Below are 15,880 nucleotides of genomic sequence, written 5' to 3'. Positions count from 1 at the left end.
TATCTTTACATTGTCCTCTGGTTCTAATAGGGCTAATAGGGCAGATTTTGTTTTATGATTTCCTGAAATCTAGTGTATAGGCTTTTTTTAAAAGCCATAGTATTCAGGGAATCCAGTGATTAACAAATTATCTCTCCTTGACCTGTATTCCAGATCAGTTTTTTTTTTAAAAGCTTCAAATGTTACATCTTCTATTTTTCCAGTCTTCTGATTTTTTTTCCATTATTTCTTGGAGTCATTGATCTCTGTTTGGTTTATTGTAGTTTTTAGGAGAGTCACTACTTGGGCAGGGGATTCTAGAACAAAGGACCATGTAAAATTGAAATGGCCATTGAGGAAAGTGAAGTCAGAGTGGAATTAGTGGTCTAAAAAGGTACCGACAAATGGAAGGGTTAGAGGTCGGGATGAGGGTGAAAAGGTGGTTTGAGAAGGGTGAAACATAGGAAAAGGTAGAATAAAAAGGAAGTTATGGTCAGTTGGGGAATGTCAGTTTTTAATTAGGTAAGTGAAACATGTATAAGTAATAGGTCTAATGTGACCATCTCTGTATGTTACTAAGGTGGAGCAAAAGAATAGGTCATAATATTTAAGGAGGCTAAGGAATTGCTGCGAGTGAGAGCTGGAGGTCATGTTTTAGGGAAGATCCTCGAAGGAAGGGGACTTTGAAGGAACTTGGTGACCAAGTAGAGTACTGGACCTGGAGTGAGGAAGGCCTGAGTTCAAATCCAGCCTCAAACACTTACTAGCTGTGTGACCCTGGGCAAATAATTTAACTTTTTTTTGCCTCAGTTTCCTCATCTACAAAATTGGGATAATAATAGTATCTACCTCCCAGGGTTGTTGTGAGGATCAAATGAGTTAATTAAAAAATGTAAAATGTTTAGCATAGGGCCTGGCCCATAATAGGCACTCTATAAATAGTAGCTATCATTTTTATTGTTATTGATATTATTATAATATTCAAATCCCCTAAGATAGCAACAAGCATTGGAGAGGAGAGGAAAATGGTAAGCCAAGTACTGAATTCCTTGAGAATGACCTGTGGGTTGATAAATTATAGGTACCATAGTTTGGATTGGGTGGGAAATTTTGATTGAGGTTTTTCAGTGGAGAAGATAAGGGGAAAGTCTGGAAATAGCAATGGGGAGCAACAAGTATTTTGATTTCTCCTCCAGGACCAGTGTGTCAGGGTGTGGGAGAAGGTACATCCAGTGCTGGAAAAGAAAGCCATCAGAAGGGAGCCAGGTTTCAGTGAGGGCTAATAATAGACAGAAAATGTATGAGCAAAAGAGGTCAAAGACACAGTGGAAAAAGTAAGCAAGGTTAGAATGGGTGGGTGGGATAGGAGTTGAAAGAGGGATGAGAATAAGAGAATAGGAGGAGTGTACTGGAAACAGTTTAATACTTAATGACAAGTGATTAATAGACTCAGGAATAAGGAGGAAAACAAGAGAAGCCGTAGTGATAGCAATGGGGAACTGTAACAGGAAAGTTTGGAAGAGTATGAAGGGTATAGGGGAAAAATAATGACTTCTGTTTTGGACATGTTGAATTTAAGATACTTATCATCAAGATGTCCAAAATGGAGAACTCTGGTTCAGGAGACAGACTGAGACTGAGTATATAGATCTGAGAATCTGTATAGAAGTGATAAGTGAACCCATGGGAGCTGATGAGATCACCAAGCAAGGTAGTATAGAGTCAGAGTTTTTAATCTTTCCTCTCATTAACCCCTTCTCAGAATAATTTTTTGTTTTTAATTTTTAATTCATAGTTGAAGGAATCATGAAATTTCACTTAGAGGTTAGTGAAAATGAAGACCCCCTCCAACTTCATTGACCCCTAAAATCTATTTCTTGGAGATCGGTAGACCCCTGATATAATGGGAGAAGAGGAAAGGGCCCAGGACAGAGCCTTTGGAGATTCCTGTGGTTAGTGGAGGTGATCTGGAGGAAGATCCAATAAAGGAGACTAAGAAGGAGCTGTCAGACAGAAGGAGAATCAGGAGAGAGCGGTGTCATGAAAACCTAGGTGATTGATAGTATCACATGTTACAGAAGATCGAGAAAACGCCTTTAGATTTGACAATTAAGAGATCATTGGTAATTTTGGAGAGGATAATTTCAGTTGAATGATGAGATTAGAAACCAGAATATAGGGAGTTAAGAAGCAAGTGAGAAGAGAGGAAGTTGAAATAGTATAGACAGCATTCTCTAAACAGGAGGTTAGCAGAGACTAAGAGAAATATTGGACAGTAGGTAGTGCAGATGCTCAGATAAAGTCAGGGTTCTTTAAAGATAGTGGAAACATTGGTATATTCATAAAAAGCAATAAAGAAACTGGTTGGTTGGTAAATGTTGTCCCCTTCTTTCTCAAAGAGGGCCCAAATGACATCACTATGCTAAGTCAAGTTACAGTCTGCCTGACTGTGACTGATCAGACCAATACTAGCTTGGAATGTTCTTACCACAGGTCGTGTACAGATAGTCCATGTGAACATTTGGGGTAGATTCACTCACTGAATTTGCTCAATCACTTAGGGAATGATTGAATACTAGAAAGAGTAGGGATGGTGGTAGAGGCAGTCTTCTAAAGAAAACAGGAGGAAATGAGAGAGTACATATAGAAGGATTTGCCTTGGCCAGGAGAGTATGAGTGAAAGAGGTTGAGGATGCAGTGGAAGAGGTAGGATCTTTGTCAAAGACAGAAATATAAAAGGAGATGATGAGGAAAGATGTATAGTTGATGTAAGATGAACAGGAATGGAGAAAAGGGAGCTCTTAATGACTGATCTTATTTTTCTTTTAGTGAGGTATAAAGTACAGTCCTTTTCTGAGTGAGGAAAAGGGTACTACGGGAGATTTGAGAAGGGCCAGAAAGGTTTGTATTATCCCCAATGATGAGATAGCTGATTGATTAGGGAAATATAAAAGGACTGCCTTACTGCAGTTGAGATTATCTAGTGGAACCGGGCAGGAGTTTGGTGACTTTTTTTTCCCCTGCTCATCAGTGAAAGAGTTAGACAATAATAATTCAGAGTTGAGATTTGGTAAAATTGGCAACAGGATAAGGGTAAGGTAAAAGATTTAAGAAGATAGTGTATAACATAGAGGTGAAGTGATTCACCGAAAGATTGAGGTAGTACAGGGACAAAAATATAGCTGGTGCAGGGGTAATGGCTTGGGGAAGAATGAGGACTGGAGGGATAAGCAACCTACTAAGACTTGAAGTCGAAGATGAGTTTCTATATGAATTGAAATAGAGGCAGTTCCTTTCATCGTGGAATCATAAATGCAACTCAAAATTTTTATGTATATGTATGTATATGCATATATACTTATGTGTATTACTTTCCCTTGTCTGGTTGTCCTGTTGCCAATACGTTAGAAAAGCCCAACCCTGGATCACTTCCACCCTTCTCCTTATTTGTTCCTAGTCAAATGTTGCTGACCAGAGCCCAAGAAAATCACGAAACTGTGCTGATTCCATCCACTACAAATTTAAGTTACATATTTCAACTGAGATTTCAATATAGCAAGGCAGTACTTTTCTACTTTCCTTAACCTTGCCAAGAAAACAATTGATTTTTAATGGAATAAAGGACTTTTTATATACATTTTATGTACACATAAATATACATATACGTATATTTCTAGACGGAGAACTCTCACTTCCTTTTCGTTCTTTCCTAATTATATTGTCTCTCTCTACTTACTCCCTGTCTTTTTCCTCCACTCTTATTCATCCCCACAATCAGCATATCAATACTCATAGCAGCCCTTGAATAGATGCAAAATTTTATTGACAACCATCTGCCCTTTCACTTAGGAAAAGAAATCAAAACTATGTTTATTTGTTAGATGGTATGTTTTTGATTTGTTTTCAATGTGGGGAGGTTATGTGAAGAAAAAAATGCTTGATAAGGGAAAAAAAATTAATTAAAAAAGAAATTGAGAAAAATACCTATGCTGCCTAGCTTCTTCTTCCAACTTGCTGCTTCTTTTTGGTCTTTTTGTATCCCTCTTCCTTTCCCTCAGATACCCAGGTATCTGGCATCCTAAGGACATACCTTTTCTATTCTTTCTGCTATAATGCCGCATCCTTGTTCCTAGTCACAAATGTGCCTTCTGCCCTACCACATCCTTACTTCCTATCATGTTAAAAATTTTTAGGGGCAACTCCTTTCTCCTGTTCCTTCTATATCAGGGGTTCTTAGCCTTTTTTGTGTCAAGGTGTCCTTTATTAGTCTAATGAAGCCTATGGACCCCTTCTCAGAATAATGTCTTTGAATGCATGAAATACACAGAATTACAAAGGAAACCAATTATATTGAAATACAGATGAAACTGGGTTTTTTAAAAATATGTTCACAGACCCCAGAAAAATCACTGTTCTCTAGCACCCCATCTATTAAATTAAAACCAAAAATTCACTGCCTTTAATTGGATTTATAAAAAATTACTTATTGAAATAGAGGCAGTTCCTTTCATCATGGAATCATAAATGCAACTCAAATAAAATCTTGTAAGGGTATTTGCTACCTTTTTATGTATTTCAAAAATGAAAACCATTTAATGTGTCTTATTTCCCAAGAAGACAAGCCTGTACAATGTGTAACATATCCCTTGAGGGATCAGAATAAGAAATGGCATGCAATACAATTATTGTCAAGTCTCCTGCTTGAATTTTCATGCTTCTACTCAATCAGTTTTGCTGACCAGGGTCTCTTGGGAAATAGAGAACATTTTAAAACCTGCAGAAGTTTTTGAAACACCAAAGCCATGGTAAGCTTAGCAGTAATCTGTAATAAGAGCTTTTGACTATAGCATTCATACCTGTTTTGGATAGCCGGTGATTTCCAGGTTTCCATTGGGCAATTTCTGCACAGTTGTGAATGTGTCTGTAGACATACATGTCTACATAGATATGTATATTCTTTTGAATAGGAATGTGTCTGTAGAGATAGGGATTCCCTACAGCAGGAGAAGGCAGCGTTTCCTCCAACATTGCATCCACAGAAGGCAATCTAAAGAAGAGCCATTACTTCATTTGATCCATTTCTGGAACAATGTAAATAAAATTTAAAAAATTATGATATGAATCTTGAGATTATTCTTCTCTCTAATCTTATGCATTGGTTCCATAGGCTTTGTAGCTGAGCAGTTTCTAAATAACACAGCCACTCAACTGACATATCATGGATTATGTGAACTTACGTCAGCAGTTCAGGAAGGAGAACTTTGTGTATTCTTTCGGAACAATCATTTTAGCACCATGACCAAATACAAGGTATGATATAGAAATAGCTATTTTGTTGTGTTTTCCTCAGTTAAAGTTGCTTGATTTAAAAGATGCCTTATGATATACTTAGTGATTTTAGCTTTTAGCAGAAATCCCTTAGCCATCATAACTATGTTGGTAATTACTAAACACTTCTCTAAGGTAGTATGGGCAGCTAGCTTAAATGGTTATTAAAATAAGTGGATTTTCAAAGTCAAATTAAAATTATTAATGGTTAAATAGATTTATCACTTAAATAAGAAATATTTCACTATTTCCTAAAGAGGTAGACAACTAAGGAGAGAGCCTATGATGGTTGTTTCGTTTTGAATACTAAAAGAATGCTAAGAGAAAGTCAGATGAGTGTTTTCATTTGTTTATGGTAGTGTATACTGCTAAATGATTACTAACATCACTTGAAATCATCATTATAGTCATTTATAGTCTTTACCAAATTCTATTGATTCTTCCTTTACAATGTCTCTTTGATATATCTATTCCTTTCTATTCTGCCACCACTCTAGTTTGAACATTTATAATTTAATATCTTGACCATTACAATATAATCAACCTCCTTACCTTTATTTTGCTCCCTTTCCAATTCATGCTTTGTACTACTGCTAGATTAATCTTCCCAAAATTTTACCTTTATCTCATTTTTTCCACTTTCAAAAACCTTTACTTGTTGTTCCCTGATGCCTATGGAATAAAATTCAAATTCCTTGGCCTATTATTCATGATTCTTAACAGTCTGACTGCAACCAATATTTATAGTTACATTTCCCATTCTTATCTTGCACAAACTATTTTGTGCAAACTTCTCTACTTTTTATCCAACATCTTGTACTTTCTTGTTCTGTACTTTTAACACACTGTTCCCTGTTTCCTAGGCTCATCTCCCTCTCTGGAATGCCTTCCACATATTTTTCCTGCCTGTTTAAGTCATACTCATCTTTCAAAGCATGGCCTAATTCCAACTTCTTTTTGAAGCATTTCCTGACAACCTCAGCTAGAAGTGATTTCTTCCTTCCTGTGAATTCCTTAGGCAGTTATTATCCACTCTATTCATTTGCCACTTATCATTTACTACATGGTAATAATTATCTTAGTGTATGTACTACATACTTCATCTTTCCAAATAGATTGTAAATGCCTCAGAAACAGGGACCATATCTTCTACTTCTTTGTATATGGTTGATTTATATAAGAAAATGAAAGCTCCTAATAACCATACTCAGGTCATATACCTATCATATTACTTACAGTGTAGCTAGCTGAAATTAATAATAATAATAATAGCATTTGTGTAGTTAACTTAGGACTTGCAAAGTGCTTTACGCCTGTCAGTACAGTGGATCTTCCCAATTACTCTGTGAGGTAGATGCTGATAACCCCATTTTACAGATAGGAAACTTGAGACTGAGAGAGGCTAAGTGATTTATTTTTCAGGGTCCCACAGTTAAGTACCCAAGGCAGGATTTGAGCTGTCTTCCTAACTGCAAGTCTAGTACTCTATCAGTTGCACTGCTTAGCTATCTCTTCAGGTATGGAAAATGTGGTTTAAAGAGCCTCTGATTTTCAGTAGGAGTATTATAAATCTAGAGAAAAGACCACATCTCTTTTCCAATTAGACTCATTCAAATATTCTCATACTGATGTTAGTGCATTAACTTACCTGAAATTTTTGAGTCTAGATTCTTGCCTACCTTGGCCACTGAAATTAAGCTGCCTTTACTTTGCTTTTTCTGCTTTGACTTCCTTGTTCCTAGACCCTTGACTTATTCATAGACTTGTTCCTTATAAGTGATGCATCATTCTCTAAACCTCTACCTTGTTCCCCTATTTCCTAGTTGTTTGGTCTTCCTCTTACCATAATTAGCACTTATCCCCTAGTCTCTGTTGTCTGGATCTCTCTTTGATCTGAATGGCATCCTTGTTGTAGATTAAACTGTCCCCTCCTCCAGAGAAGATTAACAGAGGAACTCTAGTTTAGATAGAAGCTGAGAACACAGAGCAACTTACCAATATCAAGAATCAGGTAGAAAGATTGATTAGCTGAGTAGGGCCAGAGGCTAGAGGTAGTATCAGAGAAGGGAGCAGGATCAAAATCTGCCATTCACAACAAGGTCCAGGAGAGGAACAAGTCCAAGGTACAGTAGTTAGGCTAAAAGTTTTGTGCTAAGATATAGACAAGGCATTGAACTTAGACAAAGAGGGTGGGTTGGTTTTCTTGTATTTGGAGGCTACACAAATGGATATGAATTATATCTTTGCACAGATGGCATTAAAGCTTAACCATGTGCCATTGGGCTCCATTCTCTAGATTTTCCCAAATCCCTATTACCTGTAGAATACCTTATGTTGTACTGCCTTCATTGGCTTCCAAGGAATCTGTGGAGTGATACGCTTGCTCACACCTGTCAGCTATAATGCTTCCTGTGTCACCCTGACTTTTATTAACCTTCATGGAATCATAGGATAGAGAACATTATCACAGGGCCACGGCTATACAGCATTCATGTTTAGATTGAACTTATCCCTCTCTAGAGAGAAGTGTAACATAGAAATCTTAGTGCTAATAAGAGACTGAAAACACAGAGCAACACACTGTTACCAGGAGCCTAAATGAGTATCTTAGGTTTATCCTTTAGACACCCTGACCAGGAGCTTCATGAAGCTATTGTATTCCACATATACTACTTGTTTTATACAAGATGCTCTATAGCCTGATACCACAGGGTTGCGTACCAGGCCATAAAGTGGAATGAACTAAATAACCTATGTTTCTGTTTTCTGTGGATTGCAATGTATTGTGGAAACATGGCATGATTGAAAAAAATAGGAGGAGGCAAAGCCAAGATATAGAAGGAAGAATAACAGGAAGTAGTACAGTGAGGCCTGCAAAAAAAAAACTTCCTCCAAACAGATCTAGAAAAGAAAATGTACCAGATTGAATGCTGATAAAGAAATCCAAAAAGTCATGGTGAGTAATTTGTCCAGCCCAGGCTAATGTAGAGAGATAGACAGAGAGGTCCTCAAACACTAGGGACAGGTCTGGCAGCACCTGAGGAGAAGTTGTGCACAAGGGCAAGAAGAGCTCCCAGACTAATACTCACACATTGTAGCATGCAGAAATAGCTGCCAAATAGCATCTTTGGAGCCCCCTGCCCAGTTATAGGTCACAGATCCAGGGCAGTCTGGAAAGGGTACCTGCTTTCTGATGTGATGTTGTTAATGGTTAGGAAAGCCGAGCTCTTTGTACCAAGAAAGGCCCAAGTTTAGAAGCGAGCAATAGTGGTGTGACTCAGAATCCAGGAGCAGAGCAGGATCTCAGTTCCATCTTCTAACCTAATCTTAAGCTTTCAGATAATAACCAGGGGAAGAATCCCAGACCAAAGGGAAACCTGCAATTCTGTCACTCTGTCAGCAGAACTTCCTAGCTGGCAAGTGGAGCCCGAGTTCAGCAACTGTTGCCCAGCCCAAACTCAGGTCAGGAATTTGCAGAGCTCAGACCCGGAGAACCACCAATCACACTTTGCCCTGAATCAGACTACTTTGCCTATTCCTGAGATCCTGGACTAACACAACAGTCAATACCCCCAAGAAAATAGGAACAGGAACAACCCAGACCTCTCCAAAAGCATGCAGAGTCCACTCTAACATCAAATTTCAAGTCAGGAAGTTGACTGGAAAAATAAAAAAAGAATCAAACCCACCATAAAGAGCTATTATGGTGGCAGGGATGCTCAAGGCTGAAACCCAGAAGACAAGAATGAGTCCAAAATATCTATAAGCAAAGCCTCAGAGAAAACCAAGCTTGGACACAAATTCAACTAGAATTCCTAGAAGAGATGAAGCAAGAGTTTTAAAATGTTTTTTTTCAAAGAAATGAGAGCATTAGAGGAAAAAAAAATGGAAAAGAATTGAGAGCTATGGAAAAAAGAATTGAAAAGAGAATTAATAGCTTGGAAGCTTACTCCAAAGAACTAATTCCCTGAAAATTAGAATGTACCAAGTGGAAGCCAATGACTCTATAAGAGAACAAGATATATTAAAACACAGTCAGATTTGGCACCCAACATTTAAAGGATGGGAGAACTTGGAATGTGATATTCTAGAGGGCAAAGGATATAGACTTACATCGAAGGATAACTCACCCAGCAAAACTAAGCATAATACTAGAGAGGAAAAATAAACCTTTATTGAAATCGAAGATTGCCAAGCATTCCTGATTAAAAGACCAAAGATGCATAAAAACTTTGGAGTTTAAATAGAGGAATGAATAAAAACACAAAAAGGTAAACATGAATGAACAATGATAGGGACTAAACAAGGATAAACTGTTTACATTCAAATACAGGGAGATATCGTACAATAATATCCCCTCTAAAACCTAATATCATCAGAGAGAGAGTCTAATTACACAGGGCCTTAGATGGTTATGTTATATCTTAATGACCTTAAGAGAACTGAAAGAGTGGGGAAGAGGAATACAATTGTGGGGGGAGTAGAGGTTAGGAAAAATTATCTCACATAATCAAGATACTCAAATAGACATTATATAAGCAAGATAGGGAGAACAACTGACTCTCATCTACATATACATACACAATAGGTTACAGTAATACATTTCACTCATCCAGGAAATCGAGGTAAGAAAAAGTTAAAAAACAGATTAAGGAAGGGAGTAGAAACCAGCAAAACAAATTCTAAGGATGTACAAAAATATCTATAACTTTTTGAGGTGGCAAAGAACAGGAACATGAGGAGCTACCTATAAATTGGGAGATTGCTGAACAAGTTAGATTATATAAATGTGATACGATACTGTTGTGCTACCTGAAATAATAAAGCAGATGGTTTCTGAGAAACCTAGGAAGACATATATGAATTGATGATGCACAGTGAAGTGAACAGAACTATAATAATAATATGGTAAAAAATAAAAACTTTGAAAGAATAAGGAACTTTGATCAGTGTAATGACCAACCATGATTCTAGAGGACAAATTATGAAGCAAGCTTCTTGCCACCCAATAGAAAAGGGAAGGACTCAAAGTATAAGCCGAGACATTTTTCTTTATTTTTTTGGACGTAGCCAATAGGGAAATTTGGTTTGATTAACTTGTTTATTTTGCTTATTTGCTTGTTTATTTTGTTTGTCATGGGTTTTGTTTTTCTTTTCTCAGTTGAGGGGAATAGTGAGAAGGCAGATTTTTACTGACTGAAAATGTGTATGTGTGTATCTATCTATCTATACACACACACACATATATATAATTTTTAAAAAAGAAAAAAACATACTTCAGTTATCCATGATTCTATCAATGGGAATATTCCCATTATGAGTACAGATTGTAGCCTTTCATACCTTATTAGGAAGCCATAGCTACTCATGAAACCAAAAATATTCATCACTAGGTGGCCACCCTTCTGATAAAGATCTTTTCCAAACTTAACTAAGATAGTCCCTGAACACACATAAAGTCCATCACTGGGTTCAACCTAAAGCCTTTCCACCAGAGTAAGACCTGCCAGAATTTACCCTTACTAGTATAGCCTTTAAGAACCAAGGATCACTTTAGTTCCAGAGTGAGTCATTAGATCAGGCCTTTAGTAGGAACAAACCACAAAGAAAAAAAAAACAACCAAAAACTATTTCCTGTGGACAGTAGCTACTCAGAGCATTTAGTTTTGGGCCTATATTACTTTATTCCTACCTGATACAGTTATTCATTATAAAGGTGGAACATAATTTTAAAATATTTCTGAGGCTCAAGATCTTCATCTTATTCCTGTACCTAAGACTCCGTCTAGGTACACAATGCTGCCGAATCAAGGCTACAAGAATATTTAAAACTAGTAGCTTTTTGTATCAAAGCTATACTTGAGTATTGGCAACTTCTAAAAGCTTTCTAATCTTCATTACAGATACTAATAGATCACTACAGTCTCAAATATTTTCCCTAATTAAAGTGTGTGTAGCTCTGCATGCCCAATGGCTCTTGTTCTTCCCATGTTTTCAGTTTGTTGTAACCTGTTGTCCAAGGGCACATGATGGAAAGATCCACACTTTAAGATCCACTATTAAGAAAAGAAAGCACCAATTTACAAACAATTTGCTGCCAATATCCCTTGGGGACATCCTAGACCCAGATCTATTTGAGAGTTTACTATATTGGCACTTCTGATTAGGATAGCTATGTGAATGGTCTGAGAGATCCATTGCTCTCTCACATGTACAGCAACAGAGACCTTTATATAGCACCAAACTGAATTATTTAGCAAGTTTAAAGAGAAACTATGATAGGCATTGTCATCCAGCCCAGGACTACGCAGTAAAAGAGCTGAGGCCTATAAAAATTAGTTCTGGCATTCATCTGAGTGCAGATAATGCCAAAAGCTTTGCCAGCACTTGATCAAAGACACTCCAGGGGCACATAAAGCCTATAGAATTCTGTATGGAAGTTGGAGAGAGGGAGCAAGGAAGCCCAGAGCATCCCCTCCCTCTGCCACCCTGTAGTGTGAAGACAGTTAGAAACACAGGAGAGCTTGATGTCTAGAGCAGTCCAACTAAAAATACTCCAGCAGACTCTAAAGATCCCAGTCCTCTGAACCAGGATGATTTAGAGGGGCCCAGCAGTAGTACTCTGAGTACAGACACACCTGGTAAGGTGGAAGCAGTCCAGGTAATAGAGATCAGCATCCAACATAAGGCCTTGATCATTCTCTATAACAGTGCAGGAACTGCAGGACCTGGTCTGGCACAAAGTCTCAAATGAAGAACTGAGATGCTAGAGATAGGAGTAAACAAAAGACACTGAATGTTGTCAGTCAACATGCATTTGTTAAACACCTACTACATATCTGGTACTGTGGATAAAAAAAGGTGAAAGACAGTCTCTGCTTTCAAAGAGCTCACAGTCTAATGAGGACCACAGCATGCAAACAGTTATGTACAAATCAAGATTAATTGTAGATAAATCATCAGAGGAAAGACACTAGCATTAAAGGGAATTGGGAGAGACTTGTTGCAGAAGGTGGAATGCTAGCTGAGACTTGAAGAAAGGGAAAATTCATAGGTGGAGATGAGGATAGAGAAAGTTTCAGGCATCCAATGAAAATGCCCCCAGTTGGGAGTTGGGAGTGTCTAATGTGAGGAAAAACAAGGAAGCCAGTGTGACTGGATTGTAAAGTACACGGTGGGGGTGATAGGGGTGTAAGGAGTCAGAAGACTGGAAAGGTAGGGAAGGGCCCACTTATGAGGGCTTTAAAAGACAAATAGTGGATTTTAATTTTGATCCTGGAGTCAGTAGGAAGCTGGTGGAGGTAATTGAGTGGGGTGGAGGGATGTGATATGGTCAATCCTACACTAGGAAAATCAGCTGAATAGAGACTGGACTGGAATGGCAAGAAACTTGGTCTAGGCATGCAGTGATAAGGGCCTCTACCATAGTGGTTACAGTGTCAGAGGAGAAAAAGGAGAATATGTGAGAGGTGTTATAAAGGTAGAAATGGCAGAGCTTGGGAACTGATTAGATATAGGTTGGAGGAAGTGAGTAGAGTATAGCACCTAGGTTGTAAGCCTGGGTACTGGAAGAATGACGGTACCCTCCTGAGTAATCAGGAAATTAGGAAGAGATAAGGGTTTGAGGGGAAAAGAAAAGAATTCAGTTTTGGACATATTGAGTTTAAGATGTCTATAAGACGTCTGGTTTGAAATGTCTAATAGGTTGTTGGAGATGTGAGCAGTGTCAGTTGACTGGTGAGGTCCGAAACCACACTTCAGGGTAAAGAGAAAAAGAGGAGTACCTGGAACAATTAAAGCTAAATCCTCATGATGCATTTTCCATGGCAGTCTTATGTTTTGAATCACACTCCCAGCATAAACCCCTAGATCAAATATGCCTTTTGGAGTCCTTCCTTCATTTGATCATGTTGTTGTCCTCAACTGCATTTTCCTTCTCATAACCTTTACCCATCTAAATATTACCCATCACTTCCATAAACTTCCTTTGGACTATTCCAGGCCACACCGATATCTCATTTCTTAGAAATATTGTTTAGTATGTGCTGTCTGCTACTCTTTTGAACATATAATCAGATACTGTGTTAACTGTTTCGTTTGTTTCTCCAAATCAGTTGCATACTCAGTTAAGAAGGGAGCCACATTTTATGTTTCTTTAACATCCTGAAATATTATCAGTAATTACTACAATATCTAGCACAGTGCTACCTAAGGCCAATACTAAGCAGAATTATAAATATTTGAAATTCGTCATTAGTTCCCCATCTCTTTTTGTGCCTTTCTCACTATTCCAGATGCTGCTTTCCGTTTTCATTTTTCCAAGGCCTCGATACTTTCCTTCCATTACCATTCCCCCATCAGAGCCTGTTGTAAGGAAAAAATCTATTTAAGTCATTTATGTCTTAGTATGAATTTGTCTTTGGTTTATTATCTCACTGGAGTATTTGCATTTTAATCCTTAGCTCAGATTGTGGCATGAAAAGCCTTGTTGCCTATTAACAAATTTTGGGCAATTTGTAAGATCATTTTTCTTGCAAGGGGTGAAGGCTAGGAAGCAACCTTGAAATCTCACCACATAGAAAGCCATTAAGTTATAATGCTAAAGGAAGTATGCTATAAATCGAATTTTAAAAAGAAATTATAGTTGTCTTAATGAATTTCTCTTATTTAAACCTGTTCAAAGCTAATGTTAACATATATACCTATAAAATCTAAATATCACACTTGTGGTGACTTTTCATGTAGGTAGTAAGTGCTTAATTTAGTTGTAGCTAATTCTTGATCTTTCAATGGAATAATAGGAAGAACAGGAAAAACTCCCCCAAGGCAGGAATTCTTACATAATGCTGAAGGTATAGTCGGTTCTCAAAAATCCTTGTTCCTTGTATTTGATTCAACAGATTTTAACTAATAGTTTCCACTTTTTCCCTCTTAAACTTTGATCTTCTCTGCATCCTAGTGTATCCAGTCTTGAAAGTGCTACACAGCTGCAAAATGGCTAACATTTGGATTAGCAGAAGGGAAATGGGAAAACATTGAAGTCAGTAAACATTTATTATTTACTTGCTCCAGAGCTCTCAATGGTATTCTGGGGATATAAAGATAAAACAGATGTAGATTATTGCCTCAGGGATGTTAGGTTCTGACGATGGAGAATATAAGCCCAACTCCAGAGACAGGGAAAGCAAAAGGGTCAGGGCAAATTCAGGACAAGATGAGGAAATTACTTTTACTATAGTTTGGAACTTGAAGTAATGCATATGAAATAGTGTAAAATGAGAGTGGTAGGTTGAAGCCAAATTGTGGAGGACTGTATTGCCACACTAAGGGATTTATATTTCTTCCATAGTCACTAGAAAGATGCCAGAAGGTTTTGAACAAGGTTAAGATTGTTGCTGCAGCTGGATTAGGGATGGACTTGGATTCAGGAAAGCCTGGATCCAAATCTCATACTTGACAGCTAGTAGCAATGACTGTGAGGGTAGGTCACTTAATTTCTCCAGCCTCAGTCAGCCCTCTAAGATTCATATGCTAAGCTGCAGATAGGTGAATAGAGGGAGTTCTGGCACAGATGTGCTGACATGGTGCTTAAAAGAGGTGGTAACACTGGAGACAGGGAGTTAGGCACTTATAGTCCATATGGACTTGAAGTAGAACTGTGTTGGTGAGTGGAGAGAATTAGACTTAAGAGGGAGATGGTAGAGATATATACATACTTACATATTTACATACATACATAGGTTCATTCATTCATTCATTATTTATCTATCTATCTATTTATTATGAACTTGAAGGAAGGAAACAAGCACTTATTAAATACCTTCTGTGTTCCAGGCATTGTGCTCAACACTTTACAAATATTACCTCATTGACCCTCAACAACTCTGGGTGACAGGTGTTATTATTACCCCCATTTACAAGACTTGACAGAATTACACAGCTAGTACATGTCTGAGGCTGGATTTGAACTCAGATCAGTCAGTCAGTAGACATTTATTAAGCACTTTCTTTGTGCTAGGCATTGTGCTAAGTGCTAGAGATAAAAGGTGAAAAAGAAAAAACAGCCCCTGCACTTAAGGAGCTGCCAATTTAATGGGGGAAAACAGTGCACAAAAGGAAGCTGAAAAGGGAGGAGAGGATAATAAAAGGTATCCAGCATGGGGGCAGAATGGAGTCCAGTCCAAAGGAGTGCAAGCTGGTGAGAAATGAAGAGACAACTGGCCTGGGAGAACCTCTTTGAAAAGGAGCTTTGGGAGGCGTTCTTTGTCTTCCAGTCAGAGGGACAGAGGGTATAGATGAGGTCTGAACAACAAAGTTGATGCATTCTCAAAGGATCCTCAGTTTCCTGATGGTGAGATTCCCAGAACCCATAGTAGAATCCAGTCCAAGGAGTAAAGCTGGTAGGAAATGACTTGCCCAGTGTCACACAGCTAGTAAGTGTCTGGGGCTGGATTTGAACTCAGGTCTCCCTGATTCTGGGCTGAGACCACTTGCCACTGCACAACAGACATGAACATTTCAATCTACAAAGAATAGCAAAAGAGGATTGTCTGTGAAACCATGAGTTTAACTT

At 38.0% G+C, this 15,880-nt stretch overlaps 1 protein-coding gene across 1 annotated transcript in view; it reads left to right on the top strand.

Moving 5' to 3' along the window:
- Positions 1-15,880, top strand: part of MINDY2 (MINDY lysine 48 deubiquitinase 2) — a 116,559-nt gene that overhangs the window by 81,980 nt on the left and 18,699 nt on the right. Inside the window, exon 6 of the mRNA XM_036734558.1 lies at positions 5,147-5,289. Coding sequence (XP_036590453.1) covers positions 5,147-5,289 — 143 coding nt within the window. The remainder of the gene's footprint in view (positions 1-5,146; positions 5,290-15,880) is intronic.

The sequence above is a fragment of the Trichosurus vulpecula genome, chromosome 8 (assembly GCF_011100635.1).
Source record: "Trichosurus vulpecula isolate mTriVul1 chromosome 8, mTriVul1.pri, whole genome shotgun sequence".
Classification (NCBI taxonomy): domain Eukaryota; kingdom Metazoa; phylum Chordata; class Mammalia; order Diprotodontia; family Phalangeridae; genus Trichosurus; species Trichosurus vulpecula.
The sequence above is the reverse complement of the archived record's forward strand: the minus strand, read 5'-3'. Positions and strand labels throughout refer to the sequence as shown.